This window comes from Lissotriton helveticus, chromosome 4_1 (assembly GCF_964261635.1).
Source record: "Lissotriton helveticus chromosome 4_1, aLisHel1.1, whole genome shotgun sequence".
Classification (NCBI taxonomy): Eukaryota; Metazoa; Chordata; class Amphibia; order Caudata; family Salamandridae; genus Lissotriton; species Lissotriton helveticus.
The window spans coordinates 1,091,994,242-1,092,015,371 of record NC_136063.1 but is presented as its reverse complement, the minus strand read 5'-3'; the positions used below and the strand labels follow the sequence as shown (position 1 = coordinate 1,092,015,371).

The following is a 21,130-nucleotide window of genomic DNA, read 5'->3' as shown; positions in this document are numbered from 1 at the left end:
CTGAAAATGAGTTAACTTGTATTCTGGATGAGGAATTAAAAATGAGCAGACAATTGCTTAGAGTCATTTTCCAGACAACAGTCCTTGAGTGGATGGAAAATGTGTGGACATTAGGTGGATGAGCTGAATAGTCCAGATGCTCACAACTGGACACCACATTTTGCATCTCTCTTTGGTGTTGTTGTCAACCAGGCCAGATGAATGACCTGTCCTAACGTACACTGAAGAGGCCTTAGTATCAACAGTGGAGGTGGTAATAGGTGGCTCATTGTGCAATAGTGTCCACCTTCTCTGTTGAGCTGAAAGCTATAGCTGTTTCTGAGACCGAGCTGGCAGTTGATGGTACTTGACCATGGAAAGCAGCTAAATGAAACACTGCTGCAGACAGTTTTCTGAAGCCATCCTGCTCTAACCCAGAATGTAAGGTGTGGATACTAAGATGACACTCTAGGAGATCATTTTGGGTCTTCTGGCTCTCATTCTTGGCCCATGAGATTGTTGTGAGCCCTTAGAAGTTCAATATTCTTATCCAGATGATCATCCTGCCACACAGCAGCAACCATCAGGTCTCTACTCACGATGCCGATTTGGGGACCACAACCAGAGGCTTTCTACCTGCAAAAGGTCAGGTCCTGTCCAAGCCCTTTCCACACTGCCATGTGACCTTGAGGAAGTGGTTACAGGTGTGCTGCCCTGGCTGCATCACAGGTGTTATGGCTGTGGTTGTCACACAAAGCAGGACAAGGTTGGCCAAAGTTGATTGGTATGGGGCCCCAGAGGTCTTTTGGGGGCACTGGTGTGCGTAATGGGGACATGTCTCTGCTCTGAGCATTAAATCTAGTATTCTCAGGAAGAGGGAGGGGTCTAGGGCGCTGGACACACAACCCTGACTGTCGAAGCTGGACTTGAAGATCAATGGCTGGTAAGTTTTTTTTTTTAAATCCCAGGCAGAGTGGCCAATGCAGTAATGCAATTGAGGCTGATTAATGGGAACTTGCTGCTGGACTTTGAAAATAAAATGAAAACAATACTACAATAGTTTATATAAATTTGTATAAAATGATTAACTCAGGAATGTTTCCCCTTTATTCACATTTATAATGTCAAACAGGTCTCCTACGTTTTTAGGCAGATCTTGTGCATGCGTTGCTCTGCGAAGCATGCTGTAATCCCTCTGTGGAGTTTGAACACACACACCACACGCCCACCGCTTTTCATTGGTTGCTTGGTCCGCCTTTATAAATTCCATAGTTTTCATTGATGAATAGAGTACATATGTCCAACCTTGTGGATGTTTTGTTCCTGCCCTGCAGACTGCCCCTGCTACATGGATCCTTTAGATATGGGGCATATGTTTTGGTACGCCCATTACTTTTTCTTTTGCCTCGGCTTGTTTTGTAACTTTCCTGTTTGTGTTTCACTTTGCTCCGCCCCCTCTCCCGTTGTCTGTGTTCACGTTGCTCCTGCCCCCTTTCCCATTGTCCGTGTTCACTTTGTTCTCAACCCCTTCCCGCCGTAGTTTGTTGTCTTTCTTACCGCCCCCCTCCCGCTGTCCGTATTCCCTTTCTTCCAGCCCCTCCCGTTGTCTGTGTTGTCTTCCTTCCCGCCACCTCCCACCGTACTTTGTTGCATTTCTTCCCACCCCTCCCATTGCCTGTATTCCCCTTGTTCCTGCTACCCTCTTTTTGTCCGTGTCATCTTTCTTCCCGCGCCCCTTCCGCCGTACTTCGGCTTGCCTTTCCTCCCACCTCTTCCCTTTGTCCGTGTTGTCTTTGTTCCGTCCCCTCCCATTGTCCATGTTGTTTTTCTTCCTGCCCCCCTCCCGCCGTACTTTGTTGCCTTTCTTGCCGCCCCACTCTCCCGTTGTCAGTGCTGTCTTTCTTCCTGCCCCTCTCCAGCCATACTTTTTGTTGCCTTTCTCCACGCCCCCCCCCCCCACCCCCTCCCTTATAGTCCTAGAAACAAGGCTGGCAGTAAAAGAGGTGCAGTTACTGACAGCCTTGCTTCTCGTAAGCAACGACTATAAGTACAAAGTGCGTGTTTACGCACAGCTTACAGGTTTTCTAAGCACATAAATAAAAGGCATTGTCATTTACAATGCCAATAGTTCAAACACTCGCAAATGTGAGACCTAATGCATTGCAAATGCTTGTTTATTTACCACTACTGATCAAATTGAGGGCCCATTTTTTTAAATCTTTTATATTAAACAAAAAAGGGTGAGAAAGACGGAAATAAAGTGCTGTGAGATTATTTGGGTTTCAAAGTTCAGGGCTGGTCTAGTGTGTATGAGCTGTGAAACCTGGGGTTGTTTGGCTCTCCTGTCCTACAGTCCATCATACTATGGCTTGACAATATATAAAGTAGAGTCCCTAGAACACTTGAATGTCAATATGAGTAATGTTGAACAATCATAGCCTTCTTATTGCAGTTAGTGAGCGCATATAGCACAATATGATTTGAACATTGAAGGTGTAGTCTATTTTAAAAATGTAGATTCACAATGAATCCTTTTGATTTGTAGGACAATCAGAAGTGCCATATTACGGATATTTTAAAGGTAAAAACAATATGCAGGTCTAATTCAAATACATGTATTGCCTGACAGCTGATTTCCTGTCAGGCCACCACCCCATTTAGGAGATCTGGGTCTCTTAGCTAGATACACAGTGGAGGTCCAGCACTACCCATCATTTACTACATACTATATATTAGAGTATTTTGCAAACAGACTTACTAACAATACCTAGGCATCAGCTTACATGAGACAGTGAACCACTCTGCCCAGCCATCATACATCACTGTATTTCCACTTCTCTGTAGCTAAGCCTAAGGGTTTGTGTTTGTTGTTTTGATCAAAATAAATAGTCGCTGACTTTCAAGGACCAGTCTATTCAATGTTATGTGTGATACTAAAGTGTGTTAAAATAGAGTGCTACATATTAGATAAAATGGCTAAACTTCATTATGACTCCACATTTCAATTCCTTAGCTTTAAGGTATTAATAAAATCATGGTTTCTGTACAATAAAATAGAAGAGATACAAATAAAATCGTAGAATTTAGTGATATGTAATTTCCAAAATCAGAACTGGAAAATTGTAGTCATGGTGACATGGATTCATCTGTTCAAACTTGAACTATGACAATTTATTTAGTTACTATTGTATCAGATCGAAAGACAGTTATGTTTTATCTGATACGAACTGATAGAGTTTACATTGCCAAGAGTAACTTTATACATGTTGATACAAATGAGTGTGTGGTTTGCTTCCCAAATGTAAGATCACACCTCTTTAATTATACTTCGTAAATGACTTGGGTTAAAGAGAATGCGTGTCGGAGTGAGTAAATGGCACTTTACGAATACTTGGAGAACGTTGTGCACTGTAAGAGACATCAGGAAGTCGACTAGTGCGAATAGATTTTTTATAATTGTATATATTTTTATTAGGGAGTAGGAGCGAAAGTGTGTAGAGGAAGTGAAATAGTTATCGTGAGAGAGGTAGTGTCCATCAGTCTGCTCTTCGCCTTCAATGCCAAAGATGCTTTAAGTGTGGAGTATGGTCATCACCTTCTCCTCCCTGGGCAGCATGACGTGCCTGGGAGACCCATCAGCAATTTTCAGGACCTCTTAACTTGATGTGATCTGGAAGGAAGAAAACAGTCTCCCCCACAGGTTTTCTACCTCCTGTGGATGTTCTCCTGTGAGTGTACAGCGTTGGAGACAATGTTCCCATTATCCACGATTCTGACCCACATTTCTCTTACCTGGCTCATGGCTGTTATCTGGACCAGTGCTTTGAACAAGCTGGGCTCAACCCTAAATATTACATTAACCATCACAGTTAACTCATTTTACGAGAACCTGGGTTGTCTTCATTTTGCCATTAGAAAACGATGAAGTAGGTCTGCTTCTGGTAGTTCGTGTTGTGACTGGCAAATGGTTTGTGTGGTTAGAGTGTCTTTTATTGTGGGACCTGCAGGTGTTGTGTGTGAGTAGATTTTGATCAGGTGTGTGTAGATGGATGCCTCTACTATCAGAAAACCTAGGCACCTTTTCTGCACTCCTTATCACTCTGGTTGACAACTCCAAATATGGTGGACGAATGTCCGCCATACCAAAGTTGACAGTCAACTGCGGATGAGGTGACTGTCGACAGAGGACACGGACAACGGAAGTTCAGCTGACAAACCGTCCCCCCATCATGATGGACGGCTGTCCGTAATGTCAAACACTAAATACAGAGGATGGGTATCCACCAGTTTGACAGATGGATCAGTTCCTTCAAGATGGAGGGTATGCAAGTCCATCTGCCAAGTTCTAGATCAGGCCCTTAGCAGCAAATGCAGTTATCCCTCTTGGCAGAATCTACCCCCTTGCACTGCATTAGTATGCAGTTTTTTTTTAAAAACACATTTTTATTGATCATGTATGACAATCACAGCAGTGGACATGAATTCCTAACATACGTTCTGCAGGTGCATCTGCTACTGCTATTCCCATATCTGTCTGCGAAGAAAAAAAAACCTAAAAACAAAGAATACATTCAGTGTCCCCCCCCCTCTCCATCCCTCCCTCCCTCCCCCCTCTACGAGTTCACTTCATAAAGCAGAGCGCTAATGTGTATTACATGGAGTTGTATGTGTATCGACTAGAGATTGGCATGGGGGTTCGTGTGGTGTTAGGCTAGGATGTAGGGGAAAAATCCAATCCTTAGTATAGTGTTGCCTCATCTATGGGCAATGGATTTGTGCACCAGGGTCTTACTCTATTAGGGCTCGTCCCCTCTCCTGGATTCTCGGAGTCGGATTGCTGTGGGTCGTACATTTTGCCTTCCGATGCCCTAGCAATTACTATGTTTCCACCACCAGCGCCATCCGCCTGACCTCCTGGTCCAACGTCAATGACGACAAGACACGCAAGGTCATGAACTCCATCCACTCAGGATCTCCGTCAGACCCGTGCCCAAACCACGTATTCAACAAAGCAGACGCAGCCATCACACCCCAACTACGGAAGGTCATCAACATCTCCTTCGAAACAGCGACATTCCCGGAAAGCTGGAAGCACACCAAAATCAACACCCTCCTCAAGAAGCCCAATGCGACCCCAAGGACCTCAAGAACTTCAGGCCTATCTCCCTGCTCCCATTCCCGGTGAAGGTCATCGAGAAAATCGTCAACAGGCAACTGGTCCGCCATCTGGAAGACAACAACATCTTGGACCCGTCCAAGTCCAGGTTCAGACGAAACCACAGCACCGAGAAAGCCCTCATCGCGGCCACAGACGACATCAGGCGCCAACTAGACAACGGTGAAACATCAGCCCTCATCCTCCTGGACCTGTCGGCCGCCTTCGACACGGTCTGCCATCGCACTCTAAAGACACGCCTCCTAGAAGCGGGAATCCAAGAGAAGGCCCTTGACTGGACCACGTCCGTCCTCACCGGCAGAACCCAGAGCGTCCGCCTTCCACCCTTCCGATCCGAAGCCACCGACATCATCTGCGGCGTCCCCCAGGGCTCATCCCTCAGCCCGACGCTGTTCAACATCTACATGGCCCCCCTCGCACAAGTGGCCCGCCAGCACGACCTCAACATCATCTCCTACGCCGACACCCAGCTCATCCTCTCCCTCACCAAGGACCCCCACACCGCCAAAACCAACCTCCACGAGGGAATGAAGGCCGTCGCCGACTGGATGAGGAGCAGCCGACTGAAGCTGAACTCGGACAAGACGGAGGTACTCATCCTCGGACCCACCCCCTCAGCCTGGGACGACTCCTGGTGGCCGACCACACTGGGAACAGCACCAACACCCACCGACCATGCACGCAACCTAGGATTCATCCTCGACTCCTCCCTCTCCATGGCTAAGCAGGTCAGAGCTGTCTCCTCCTCCTGCTACAACACCCTCTGCATGCTCCGCAGGATCTACAAGTGGATCCCAACCGAAACAAGAAGAACGGTGACACAGGCCCTCGTCAGCAGCAGACTGGACTACAGCAACGCACTCTACGCAGGAATCCCAGCCAAACACCTACGACGACTACAACGCATCCAAAACGCCTCCGCCCGACTGATCCTCAACGTCCCCCGCTGCAGCCACATCACCCCCCACCTGAGAGACCTACACTGGCTCCCCATAGACAAGAGGATCACCTTCAAACTCCTCACCCACGCACACAAAGCACTCCACAACGCCGGACCAGCCTACCTTAACAGCAGACTCAGCTTCTACACCCCCACCCGCCAGCTCCGCTCCGCCAACCTCGCCCTCGCCGCTGTCCCCCGCATCCTACGAACGACCTCCGGCGGCAGATCCTTCTCCCACCTCGCCGCCAAGACCTGGAACACCCTCCCCACCCACATACGGCAGACCCAAGACCTACTCGCCTTCAGAAGACTCCTCAAGACCTGGCTCTTCGAGCAGTAGCAGCACCCCCTCCCCTCAGCGCCTTGAGACCCTCACGGGTAAGTAGCGCGCTCTACAAGTACTTTGATTGATTGATTGATGTTTGCATTTCTCTCTTAGCCTCCCTCATCGGAATCCACCCTTCACACCTTGCCCATTATAGGAGCTCTGCTTTCCAGTTGGGTGTCTTGGGACCCCTCAGCGACTTCCAATGTTTAGTTATTTCCCTTTTTGCTAATATGAGCCCCAAGTCTTGGAATCTCCTAGTGACCTTGTTTTTGGCTGTGTGGGGGAACCATCCTAGGAAAGAGTGGGCTGGGGTACAGGGAATATCTCCGCCTATTTCTTTTCCTATTATGCATGTGACCTCCTCCCAATATTCACGTAGGGTGGAGCAGGTCCAGAACATGTGTAAGATATGCGCCAGTTCTTCCCCGCATCGTGGGTTGCATTAGTCTGAAGCTTTAAGAACACTTGTGAATGAAAACCTAAAAAAAGATTTACTCGACAGTCCTCCTTCAGGTGCCTCAATCTTCATAATCACCTCAAAGCTTAACAGGGAATTATGACCATGCACCTATTAAGAAAAGATGTAGGCCTTCACCATCAAGAACAGCTACCCTTTACCACTTCCATCCTCCTCAACAAACTAAAGAAGGCTAAGGTGCTTTCCAATTCAGACCTACAAAATTGATACTTGTATAGCGCACTACTCACCCGCAAGGGTCTCAAGGCGCTTGTACGAATACCGCTGTGGAACCCATCCTGGCTTTCCCTGTGAGGTGTCCACTCCTGGGCACCCCCAAGGTGGAGGCCAGGCATCCTTAGCGTTGTGGGGGCCGTTGTGGAGATTAAGCAAGCTATTGCCCAGAGTTGCAGAGTGGGACTCCATGATTGGAATAGGCACCGAGGAGGGGAATGGAACCCTGGTCCCGGGCTAGACCTCTGCATCAGGGTCTGCCGCTCTAACCATTGAGCCACACTACAAGAACCTCATAACCTAGTACATGGAAGAGGGAGATGAAAGTAAGATGGCATTCAACACAAAATATGTGCATTAGTAATATCTGGTTATGCATGTGGTTGATGTTATGTCCTAGCTACCTTTCAACATCTGGCCAATGATGTGTTCCAATATATTCTGGATACTTATGCAGTTATATTGATCATAAATTGTTTTTGTACACATCTGATGAACATCATCGACATTTCTAAAATACTGAGCACCTGTGAAAACACTCTGTGCATCCAAACTGGAACAATATAAGTTTGAGGTTTTCTCTTTCACTTTCTTCGGTTTGCAAATTTTCAACAATGATATTCACACAGATATGTCAGAGTAAAAGCAGTGGCAGAACGGCCCTGGCCAGCTAATGTTAAGGACATTCAGAAGATCCTGGGATTCGAACACTTTCAAAGACAGTCCATTCATTAGTTCCCCAGTGGTGTGTTGCCTATTACTCAATTGACAAGACAAAAACTTCAGTCTCTTTAGAATAATTAAGGACAAGAGGGTATTGTTTTGTGCCTAAAAACTGCTTTCACTTCAGCACCCATGTAACAAAGTCCTCATTGCAATGCTCTTTGTAGATGGAAACAGATACCGCTGCATGTGTGATTGGTGCAATGCTTTCTCCAAGGCATAGTACAGAGAAGAGAAGTTTTATACGTTTGCACATTTCCCCTAGTACCTTGGCTGCTATGTTGCGAAACAACACTCTTTATGACAGTGGATTTCTAGCAATTCAAGAGGCTTTTTGTCACTGGCATAATTACCTTGAGGGAACACATCATATCATTATGGTATTTATATATCAGTGCCAAAGATCAAGGTCTAAGTTTCTTTCACAATTTCTCTAAAAAAAAAAATCATACTGTCCAGAGAAAACACATGGTAAGGCAGATAAGTCAAGAACCAACCAGCCAAAATTGAGATACAACAGTGTAATAATCATGTTCCGATTCAAACGATGTAAGAATGACACATTACTATAATTCATTTAATGCATTATACATTTCCATCATATGCATGGGGCTGAAGGATTAAAGATCCCATGAATAGATGTTGCATTGCAAATCTAATTAGGGCAAGTCTCGCTTTACCATTTGAAAATGAGAGGACCAGAATGCCTGGTCCGCTAAAATCAAAAGGCAGTGAATTAACGATAAGAAAATGCAGCAAGTTAGGCATTCTTAAGGATAGGGGAAATAAACAACCAACCTCTACCAGAAGCAGAGGAGTGGAAAAGAAGGAAAGCATAATCCAAGTGGGTCGAACAACAAGTTAGGCAATGTTTGTACATCTGGGTTTTAAATTAAACATATTTTAGGCTGGGAACATTTTTTGTGTAGTATATTTGTTTATAAATCTGTAATAGGTTTATTGAGGTCTAGCGAGTCCCTGGACTGGAAGCTCATGGTGGAAATTGCACACAAAGCAGCCTGGATCTAATCAATTAAAAATGAGTCCTGAATACGGACTGGTTAAGAGTGGAAAACGTAATAGGTCAACCTATAATCCTATCTATATTCTTTTTAAGCCTTGTGTCTGAAGGAAAGCATATATGTAATTGAAACTTTAAATTAAATCACAATCAGAAGGAAGAACTAAATACTGTCTGCATTTTAGGCCCTTTCGGTGCAAAAACAAGTAAAACCGTAAATGTATCCTGTAAAGCAAAAACAGAAAAGTGAAACTGGTCTGTGGGCTGGCACAGGCAACGTATTATCAGTAGGAAATTAGAGGACTGAATGAAAACGGCTTAACTATTTAACATAGGGTGAAAAATCCTAATTTATGAAAATTAGAGAATACTAATCAAGCCTCTTTTTCCAATTCCACCAGACACCATCACTGCCTTACGAGTCATCTTTAAACTAAAGCTGCACCTTCACCTAATAACTTAATGTCAATGAAGCACACTTACCCCCACTGCTAGGTAATAAAGACAAGCTGACATCCATAACAAAACCATTTCCAAAGTGCAGGATTTGAATGCATTCATCTAAAAAAACAAAAAGATTATTGGAAATAAAACGATAAAGAAATAAAATTAAAGATTGGTCGTACTTAATTATGTGCACGTTTAAATCACTGATACATCAACAGAAGGAACTATATTAGACTTCAGTTTAACTGGGTGGATCCAATTGAGTGTTCATTTTTTTTTGTTTTTTTTTTTTAGGTAGGACACTACACAACTCGTAAGCAGTTATTTTAGGCATCACTGCACTTCGAGTTATGGCCAGATGAAGAAGCTTTTTAGCTTCAGAGATTAGAGGCAAAACTCAAATTAATATTGTAGCATATTTTTCTGTTTATATTTCTTTATTGTCCTTTTAAACAGAAAACACTTCCTACACAAAATTGACAATCCTTGCATTGGTAGTAGCCTGTGACCCATGAACCACATAGGTTTTAATCATTCTAAGCAGTATGACAAGATCATGTTGTACATTTTTATATACTGTCAGGTACATTCACATCAACAAACATTATTGGAGCTCACATAACACCTACTTATTTTTTTCTATAGAAATGTCTTTCCTAATTAGGTGTGTGTTTGCAGTCTATAGCGTTATCTCATTGGATAATTCACTTTGTTAACGCTAGGTCCCATACATCAAAAAAGCGTCCTTCATTCGTATTTTTTCTATATAATTTTTGTGCCTCACCCCTTCATCAAGTCTATTTCCCAAAGTTTTAATGCAGGCCTCTGAAGCATTTTCCAGGTGATAGCTATTCTTTACTTTGCTAATGTTGGATCCGAACCAGTGAGTTTCATGGTCTACTTGCCTTTTTTCTTGTTGGAGCACAACTTCTAGCAACTAATGCCTGTGTGTTAATGCGATATAACATTCCAATTATATTACTACGCTCACCAATTTCTATGGAGAAACGCGAATGTTACTACATTGGAACATATGAATGTAAGTATCTATTTCACATTTGAATCAAGTGCAGATCTCGCTATTTTCATTGTCAATAGATGTGGCCTGTTGGAACCTGCTTTGATGATTATTATAATACTCTGGAGAACCACTGAATTTGACGACCTGGAGGACTTGGAAAGGTTTCTCGACGCCATGGAGAGCGTTGAAATTAACTCTACGCCACAATCCTTCCAGTCACCGGTGCCCACTCCATCTGGATCAAGTCATGCCTCGGATGATGCTGTAGATGAACGAGCATGCCTGGTTATTGTCACTTAAAATTGGTCCCAAGGTCACAGGCAAGGACTTTTGAAACACTTGGAGCTGCAAGACAAATCCCAATCACCGCTGAAAACCTGAACGATATAGTCATGCCTCAGACTGCCTTTCTGGTAGCACTCACCCACTGATCTGAGGGTAGGTTTTCAAATTCCATCATTACCTGCGATTCACACCATACACTGCTTTCCTGTGCTTTTGGGATGACGCCCACTGCAAACCGCGGTGGCTCTAAATGGAGGTCAGACCTCTTTATAAGCAGTTTGCTTCTCTATCACCTGCTCATGGATTGTTTGTAGCACCTGCTAGGGCTCGACTGTACATTTGTATTTAAGTATAAGATAACTTATTATCCTTCTCAATACCATCACTGTATTGTCAGGTGTGGCACATACACCACTGGTTGGGTTGTCACCTCATGCCTCTGTGCAACAGAGTTGGAGTTTCTAGAACCATTGTAATGTTACTGCTCTTATTGTATTCTTTTCAGTTTTCTTCCATGTTGTGATTAGGAACTCCTTCTTTCTGTCCACATCTCAACAGCGGGTAGTGTAAGATTACACTGACAATGAGGCCTAAAAGAGCAGATCTAGTCGGTTTCTTCCCTGTGTTACTACCTCTACGCCCTCTCTCTCCCCTCATCCAACCTAGTGGGAACTTTTTTACCGCAGCTGTAACCCATTCTCTCTTGCTTGCTTATCTCCACCCACCCCATACATCTCTCTCTCTCTCTCTCTCTCTCTCTTCACGCCTGCCTACAGCTTTCCTTCCACAGATCAACCAGCTTCAGTCCCCCTAGGTACTACACTCTCGAGGGACGCTGAGTTTTCTCCTCATTAACCCTTGAAGTATCGAGGCATAACTTTAACTCCCTGAAGGGGCCCTGCGTGCCAAGCCATGGCCATAGCAGTCATGATTCTACTGTCCATCTCCTTTCTCAACATCAATGGCCTAACGCACTACATAAAACATACCAGCATTGGCATAGCCAATAGGTCTCGCCTTTGGGACCACCTTATAAATATTTATTTATGCAGTCCAATATCCTTGGTGCAACAACATCAATTGTTGCATGGCTAAACACTTATAAGGTCCCAAAGGCGAGATCTATTGGCTATGCCAATGCATGTTGAATTTACGATGGGGCCAAATGAGTTGTCGTTCGCTTGGGATCCACCAATGTTTGAACTGTAAGTGGGCAGGGTTCCTACTTGCGGCCATGAAGGAAAACTGTTGTTTTTTGGGCACACAAAACATTACCACCTCCTCTAAATAAGGAGAGTAAAACTCAGAAAACGAAGATTTACCTGCTTGGTCATGAAGGCAACCATGGCTTTAAAGGACAAAGTGGTAACTGTTTGCCACCTGACGAGGATGTTTGTTTAATTCAGTGACCTCGAAGAGCACCTGGTTGTGTTTCATAAGTAATTTACCACGAACAGAGTCACCGGTATATAATAGCTGTCTTGTGAGCAGGGCTTTAAGGACACTTTCTCTGAAACCTAGTAACACGAGTATACGGTGCAAGCAACCCCATAATAAAGTGGTGAATTGTTCGAACTCGTGCTTGCCCACAATGGGGTTTCGCTTTCACTTGCTCTTATAAAACCTTCCACATTCTTTAAGTCTCCACCCTTGAAAAGCGCCATAACTTTCAGCTTGCATTAAAAGTGATAAACATCAGGTAAGAGCAGAGCTGGGGAAATACCAGGTCCCTGAAGCCAAGAGGAGAGGGAAGACGGAGCAGGGAGGAAGGTGTAATAAATCAATGAGCCCTGGCCAACAGGATCCAGCAGGGTGCAGACAGACATCTGGGAAGCTAGAAAATATTTCTATTCTAAGTCTACTCCTTTTCTTTGATAAAGAGTATTTTTCCAACAGCATAATGTCAACAAAGGGACAGAGCAGAACACAGATTTTTTTTTTCTCCAACTGATCTCGACCCAGGGACATTACTCCAGAATGGCAGAGAACTTTTTTTAAGAGGGGGCCTCACGCTTGCTGGGAAAGCTCTGTATTATGAAAATCTAACACCAGATGTAAGCTGCCACCACATGCATAGATGAAAGGAGTTCCTCAATGGAGAGCACAGTGAACACTATGTTGGACAGCATCACTAGGTCAGAACAACAGATGGGGAAACTAGAACAGTGCAAAAGTGTGGTGTAGCCCACACTGAAGGAAACACTCCGAATGAAGGCATTTGAGTGCTTTACAGTTGCAACAATATCACAGTCTAAAGTGGAGCACCTCGAAAATGGGGTAAGAGAAGCCAAAATGCACATTTTGGTGTTTCCACCAACAGAGTAATGAATATGCTACTTACCAGTGTGCATCTGTTCTTGGCATGTAGGGCTGCTAACATTCATATCTTAGCATTAGATCGCCGCCTAGTGTTGGGTCCGGATGATCGCACATTGTTGTCCTGGAAGAGTCTTCGAAGTATCCTGAGATAGGTGGCTCCTCCCCTGGACTACAGTGCGCATGGGCATCGGCTCCATCCCCAGATTGTTTTTCGCCATTGTGGCAGGAGATGGAGTGAAAAGTGTAAAGGATGTCCATGCTAATGAATAAATACAATAGTATATCTGCAGCTGCGACAGGCACCGGGGAGGAGGGCGGGCGATATGAATGTTAGCAGCCCTACATGCCAAGAACAGATGCACACTGGTAAGTAGCATATTCAGTTCGAGGCATGTGGGCTGCTAAATTCATATCTTAGCATAGAATACATAGCAGTCCCTCCATCAGCGGCGGTTGCCCGTGCCAGCTGCAGAAACCTGAAAAAGTGTTTTGAGAACAGCCTGTCCTACAGCAGCTTGCTGCTTGGAATGCACATCAACACAGTAGTGTTTTTTAAAGGTGTGTGGTGTAACCCACGTGGCTGCTCTGCAAATATCCTCTAAAGGAATGTTCCCTAGGAAAGCCATGGATGCCCCCAGTTTGCGTGTGGAGTGCGCCCTTGGGGGTATTGTTAAAGTGCGCTTGGCCTTTTGATAACATATCTGGATGCACTTAACAATCCATCTGGCTATCCCTGCTTTGGAAATAGGGTTGCCTTTGTGTTGTGGTGCGAAGGCAACAAAAAGTTGTTTTGTCTTTCTAAAGGGTTGTGTTCTGTCTATGTAGTACATCAACGCCCTCCGTACATCTAAGGTATGGAGCATTCTTTCTGCCACTGTTTGCGGGTTTTGAAAGAATGCTGGCAAGTCAATAGTTTGGTTTAGATGAAACTGTGACACCACCTTCGGAAGGAATTTGGGGTTAGTGCGTAGCACTACCCTATTTGGATGAATTTGAATGAATGGCTCTTGGGTTGTGAGCGCTTGCAGCTCACTGACACGCCTCAGAGACGTAATAGCTACCAGGAAAGCTACTTTCCACGTAAGGAACTGGAGTTCACACGAGTGCAGTGGCTCAAATGGCGGTCCCATCAGTCTGGTGAGAACGACATTGAGGTTCCACACCGGAGCTGGCGGTGTTCTTGGGGGAATGACTCGTTTCAGACCTTCAAGGAAGGCTTTAATGGCGGGCACTCTGAAGACAGAGAGATGCTGCCTGTTTTGAAGATAAGCCGCTATGGCGGATAGATGTATCCGAATGGAAGTGTACGCTAGATTGCACTTGTAAAGATGCAACAGATAGCAAATGATGTTGGGGATAGATGCATCTAGCGGGTTGATGTCATTGGCTGTACAGTAAATGACAAAACGCTTCCATTTCGCAGCATAGCATGCTCTGGTAGTTGGCTTCCTTGCCTCCTTGATGATGTTCATGCATTCTGGAGGTAGGTTAAGGTATCCAAACTCTAGGACTTCAGGAGCCAGATCGCCAGGTTGAGCTGTTGCGGATCTGGATGCTGAATTTCTCCATGGTTCTGCGTCAAAAGACTGGGCGTGAGGCGCAGTCTTTGATGCGGCACCACTGAGAGTTCGAGGAACGTGGTGTACCAAGCCTGGCGCGCCCACGTTGGAGCAACTAGGATGAGAGTCATCGCGTGTTGCCTTAGCTTTCTTGCGACCAGCGGTATCAGAGGGGCTGGCGGAAAAGCGTACGCAAATTTGCCTGACCAGTTCATCCATATCGCATTCCCCTGCGACTGTGGGTGAGGGAACCTGGCGGCAAAGTGTTGGCATTTTGCGTTTTCTTTTGTGGCAAACAGGTCTATCTCCGGATGACCCCACTGCTGGAAGTACGGGTGGAGGACAGATGGGTGTATCTCCCACTCGTGCATTTGATGGCTGTACCTGCTGAGCAGATCCGCCATCTGGTTGTCCTTCCCTGGGAGGTGTTCTGCCATGAGGAAAATGTTCCTCTGAATGGCCCACTTCCACATGCTCTGAGCCAGATGAGACAGCTGTGGCGAGTGGGTGCCTCCCTGCTTTTGAATGTAGTACATCGCAGTCATGTTGTCCGTCCGGACTAACACTACCTTGTTGCACAGATGTACAATGAAGGACTTGATCGCCATGAAGATTGCCATCAGTTCTAGATAGTTGATGTGCATCTTTTGCTGCTGCGTCGTCCATAGTCCCTGCACTGTGTAAGTGAGCAGATGAGCTCCCCATCCCTGGCGAGATGCGTCCGTTGTCAGGATAATCTGCGGCACAGGCTCTTGGAACAGTCGGCCCTTGCAAAGGTTGTGTGGAGTCCACCAATGCAGAGAGTCGTATGCCCGACTGGTAACCAACACTAGGTCTGTCAATTGCCCCTGAGCCTGTGTCCACTGATTCGCTAAGCACTCCTGGAGCGGGCGCATATGTAACCGTGCGTGAGGGACTATGAAGATGCAGGAGGCCATCATGCCTATCAACTGCATGAATACTCTCGCCGGAAGCGAGTGTTGTGGTCTGAACTTTTGGATCAGAGACTGCATGCTGTCTATCCTGACCTGGTTTGGCTGAGCCATGGCCGTCAGGGTGTTGATCGTCGCACCTAGGAACTGCCGGACATGTGCTGGTTGTAGATGCGACTTTGGGTAGTTCAGCGAGAAACCCAGATCGTGAAGAAGGTGAATTGTAGTCGACATGTCCGCGGCGCACTGTCGTTCCGACTTGGCTTGCACGAGCCAGTCGTCGAGGTAGGGATAGACATGGATGTTCTGCCTCCTGAGGTGCGCTGCTACTGTCGCCAGACACTTGGTAAACACCCTTGGGGCTGTGGTGACTCCAAAGGGTAAGACCTTGAACTGGTAATGCTTGCCTTGAATAGTGAACCTGAGGTATTTCCTGTGGGACGGGTGTAGTGGAATGTGGAAATAAGCATCCTTTAGATCTAAGGTTGCTAAGAAGTCCCCTTGGTTTAGCAAGGGAAGAATCTGCTGCAGTGTGAGCATGTGGAAATGTTCTGACAGTATGTACAGGTTGAGGGGGCGTAGATCTAGAATGGGTCTGAGAGATCCGTCCTTCTTTGGAATAAGGAAGTACAGGGAATACACCCCTGTGCCTTCCTCTCTCACCGGCACGAGCTCGATTGCTCCTTTTTGCAGCATCACCACTACTTCCTGCTGCAATAAGAGCAAGTGCTCTGCGGACATAGGCCTTTGCCTTGGCGGGATGTTGGGTGGAGTGGATTTCAACTCTAGGCAATAACCATACTGGACTAGTTGTCGCACCCACCTGTCTGTGGTGATGTTTCTCCAGACGGGCAGGAACTGCTGCAGTCTCCCCCCGACAGGTGTTAAGTGGTCGGGGGGCAGTGACGGAGAGTCACTGTTTGCTTGGGGTAGAGGAGCGGGAGCTGTTGTTTCCTCTGCCGCGACCTCTGTTGCTGTTATTTCTGTAACCTCCCTTGTTCTGCTTTTGGAACGAGGATTGTGCTCCACCTTTTGAGAACTGAGATTGTTGACCCATTTGTCCTCTGGTGACTCCACGTGCACCTGAGCGACGAAAATTGTTGCCACGAAACTGTTGCGACTGGAGGGCCCCCATGGACTTAGCAGTTTCTGTGTCTTTTTTTATTTTTTCTAGGGTGGTGTCAACATCTGGACCAAACAGACCATCAGGATTGACTGGCTGATTAAGAATGGTTGTCTGTATATCTGGTTTAAACCCCGAGATGCGGAGCCACGCCTGTCGTCTCAGCATAACGCTAGTGTTGATAGCTCTAGCAGCTGTGTCTGCGGCGTCAAGTGCACACTTGATGGCTGCGTTTGAGATTAGCTTCCCTTCCTCAATAAGCAGTTTGGTGCCTTCTTGGAACTTTGGAGGCAGGTGTTGTATAACCTGTTCTAGGGTGTCGTAATGCGCCCTATCGTAACGTGCTAAGAGTGCCTGTGTATTGGCAATGCGCCAAAAGTTTGCGGCCTGCGCAGCTACTCTTTTGCCCCCTGCCTCTAGCACTTTGGACTCCTTATCCGGGGGAGGAGCTTCACCCGTTGTCTGGGAGTTGGCACGTTTCCTGGCATTGGCGACCACAAGAGAGTCCAGTGGCAACTGTCCCCGAATGTATGCGGGGTCTGCAGGTGCAGGTCTGTACTTTTTTTCAATGCGTGGATTGACCACACGTGCCCTGGTAGGCTCCTTAAAGATATCCCCCGCATGCTTGAGGACTACCTTAAGCATAGGCAGCGTTTTTACTGTCCTTTCAGAGACTGAGAATGTGTCGAAAAGGAAGTCTTCTTCTATCGGGTCAGCATGCATGTCCACATCATGATTGGCCGCTGCCCTCTCAAGTAGCGCATGAAAACCTGCTGAATCCTCAGTTGGGGATGCACGTGCATTAAAAAGCTGCGGGTCCTGCCCCACATTTTGGGTGCCCTGGTCACCAGTGTCATCATATGAATCTGGTTGTGCATCTGGTTCATTGATAGGGAAATTGTATTGTTCATCCTCATCATACCCCTCACCCGCAGAGTGTTCTGGTGAGGGAGTAGGGCTCCGTCTTGGAGGAGGCAGGATTGGTTCTGTGAGGCCTGAAGCATCAAGGGGCACCCTTTTCTTTTTCAGTGGGATGACATATGAGTCCACTGACTCTGAAGTTATTTTCCTCTTATAGAGGGTCAATTTGCCGGTGTCTGCGTCGATGAACTGCTCTGAATCATCCTCTGATTCGAGTACCCGACGTGGAAGTGGGCCAGCCGTTGAAGAAACCGTCTTCTTCGGTGCCGATTTGGTGGAAAAGGCTTTCGGCGCCTCCTTTGGCGGCAAAACAAAGAGAAGTTTGCCAGAAGGCTTCGCTGGATTGTCTGTTTGTGCCTTCGGCGACGAAATCGGAGCCGACGGAGCAGAGGCCTTCTCCCTAATTCGCTGTAGTGATGCGGCGACGAGGGACGCCTCACTCTCAGTTGGTTTTGGAGCCGACGAGGATGTTTTGACCTTTCCTTCGGATCCGACGTCTTTGTGGGCCTTGTGGGCTTTCGACGCGGAACCCGCTGTCACCGACCCCGAGTCCTGGGACCGGTGCGCAGACGTGCCAGTCTTCGATCTGTGCGCCTGCGTAGACTCCGTGGAGCCGGCCTTTGCGGGCTTGGACGGCGGCGCCGATGCTGATCCGTGCCGACCATCTTTTTTAGAGGACCCCTCCTCAGGCGTCGATTTCGAATGAGCAGCAGCGGAATCAACGGACTTCTTCGACTTCTGCGGACCGGAGGTCGACGGAGTCGATGGATTAGCGGGTACAGTCGTTTTCGCTGGCACGGCAGCCATCTTAGGGACGATCGAGTCCTTAAGTTTCGGTTTCGTTTTCGGGTCGGCCATTTTAGATGGAGTCGATCCCGATGCTTTCGGTTTCGATTTCGATACAGTCTGCTCAGCAAGTAAGTCCGTGGCCGGGCCAGAAGGCGGGGCTGTGGCTTGCGGCATGGGGTCGTGGGTAAGGCCTACAGGCGATCCCGTGACCCGGTCGGTATCCTCGAAACCTTCGGGGCAGAGCTCGTCCCCTGAGCTCTCCGCCGCGGCCCCATAAATCTCTTCGTCGTCTCCTACCTCGTCGACGTATTCAAGGCCTTGACCCACGACTCCGTCTTCGTCTACCGGATCCGCCTCGACCTCCGTCTCGGGTGGGGAGATCTGAAGATGATGACCCTGGTCCTCTTCATCTTGGTCGCCGAAGATGTTCTCCGGATCCGGGGCCGCTTGTCTAGCTTCCATGCGCACCGCGCGCCGAAGCTTGAGAGTCTTCTTAGAGCGGAACTGTGCACAGGCCTTGCACTTGCCGTCGTCGTGGTCAGGCGAAAGGCATTTGTTACAAACGGGGTGTAGATCGATGTGTGGGTACTTGGACCCACAAAGCGGGCAGTATTTAAACGGGCTCCGCTCCATGTCCGAAAAGTTTTGCAGTCGAGTCGCGATGAGAAGGCCTCAAAGTTCGAAAAGCGAAACAAGACTCCGCTTATTCCGGCTCCAAGAGACGGAAGACTCGAGACCGTGCGCAGACAATACCGACGCAAAAAGCGAGGCCTTTTGGCCGCTAAAAGTTAGTTTTTTCTCGGTTTCGACAGAGACGTCGAGACCACATCCGAACCCAATGGCGGAAAAAAACTATCTGGGGATGGAGCCGATGCCCATGCGCACTGTAGTCCAGGGGAGGAGCCACCTATCTCAGGATACTTCGAAGACTCTTCCAGGACAACAATGTGCGATCATCCGGACCCAACACTAGGCGGCGATCTAATGCTAAGATATGAATTTAGCAGCCCACATGCCTCGAACCCACAATTTAGAGCTGGAGATGCATCACTTTCTACAGACAACTGGCATAGGGAGGGAACAGAGGCCTTCTCTGTGACAGTGGGTAAGGCTGCCTGTCTGCCCAATAGGGTCTGGATTAGATGTACCTCATCCATGGGCACCATCTTCACTCTATATGGCCTCACTACTGCAACGTTGAATCTGAAAATCTGACTCCTGATGAGGCAGGCCCAGCAATGTTCCTTCTCTCGCAGGTTACAATTGAGGTACCTGATTACTATTCTGAGAGACATGGGTCCTTCATGATTTTCTTCCTGTAACATTATACTTGCAGTATGGAGAGCAAAGCTCGGGATTCACCATTTCATTGACAACATTAGTCACTAAAGCTGTCTAAAATACAACATAACCAATAAGAACTGTATTTCATTCGACAATTTCCGTTGAAATAATTGCTGTCTTCTCAAAGGAGAAAAGCCTTCCATTTCAGTTTCGTCATCATCCACATCAGCTTCCGAGTCTCTGGTGATTCCTGACCTCACACTGAAGATTGACAGTTAGAACTTGCTGCTCATCCATCGAAACAAGTAAAAAGTACAGCATAAGAATTTGGACACTGGTGCTCACTTCGGTAACATTTTTTTTTAAACCAGATGATACCTCTATGCTCATTTCGCACTTAAAGAACACACCATTTTTGACGAGCATACTTTGGCTTGGTTATGCATTCTTTACATGTTTCCAATCGGCAATAGTCCATTTTCTATGCTCTTTCTCAAAGTGAAAACAAGGAGCAACCTTTCGTCAACAATGAGTTTTGATCATATTTTGGTTTCTTTACAGAGTGATACTTTTAATTAATTCACACTGGCAGATAGAGGAAGTGTAATCAAGTTTAGGGATGTGTGCTGACTTACACACACTTGCATTACTGTCTGTCTGACATCATTGAACTACACTAGGCCAGCTGAGGGGGTATAGTAAATATCAGCTATTATCAACATTTATAACATTTGATAACTGCCAGTTAGCAGGCTAACATGAAATGGTCATGCACAAATAAATCAAACTGGGAAAGTTTTCTGTCGGGTGATTATTCTTTTAAATTCCTTGTATACATGGTACATGAATATAATTTAATTCCAATAATTTTTATAATTTTTCGGCTTCATCAATTCAACATGCATTCAGTTTAAACATGTGTCAATGCACCATCTTTATAATTTCCTCACGTATTACTTTTCACACTGTGGTTAGAATCCTGTGAGGAAGGTGACGAGGACAATTCTGTCGTTTCTAGAGGGAAACTGTGTATAAAGCGCTTGGTGTAAGTCACTTGGAGAGGACATTTGGAATTCCAGGAGATATTGTAACGTTCAGCTGAAAGCTCTGCCTACATGCGATATATTTATGACCAAGGCTATCGGGAAGAACCCCAACAAGTACAAATGTAGACATCATATTTACACTAATGGATTTAAGGTTTTATATCATGTTATACAGTATGACATGAGATGGTAACAACTGTTCTGAAGCCAAAGAAACAGAATATTTCTGCAGCTTTAATTCTCCAGTGAGTCAGCTGATTATATCACATATTTATTGAGGCCAGTCCTCATCTTTGTTAAGGGGGGTACTAAATATTATACTATAAAAAAATATCAACAGGGGCAGACTTACTTTTTGACTTGCAGATGGACCAGAGGCGAACGGTAGAATCAGATGCCGCAGAAACGATAAGAAGCTCTGACCCCAAACTGTTCAGGTAAACAGCATCTACTGCACATACAACATCTGTGTGGCCTTCCAAATGAATGCTCTTAACAGACTAAATACAAAACACAATTTCGAAAGATGAAATGAAAGGAATG

The 21,130-nt window shown here is 46.3% G+C and overlaps 1 protein-coding gene across 3 annotated transcripts in view; it reads right to left on the bottom strand.

Annotated features, from left to right (window-relative positions):
• The window catches only part of ELP2 (elongator acetyltransferase complex subunit 2), a 964,760-nt gene that overhangs the window by 853,110 nt on the left and 90,520 nt on the right, over positions 1-21,130 (bottom strand). For all 3 annotated transcript variants that reach the window (XM_078687686.1, XM_078687687.1, XM_078687688.1), the window contains 2 exons: positions 20,940-21,087; positions 9,345-9,422 (listed from right to left, as the gene is read on the bottom strand). In XM_078687686.1, the coding sequence (XP_078543812.1) occupies positions 9,345-9,422; positions 20,940-21,087 (226 nt within the window). The remainder of the gene's footprint in view (positions 1-9,344; positions 9,423-20,939; positions 21,088-21,130) is intronic.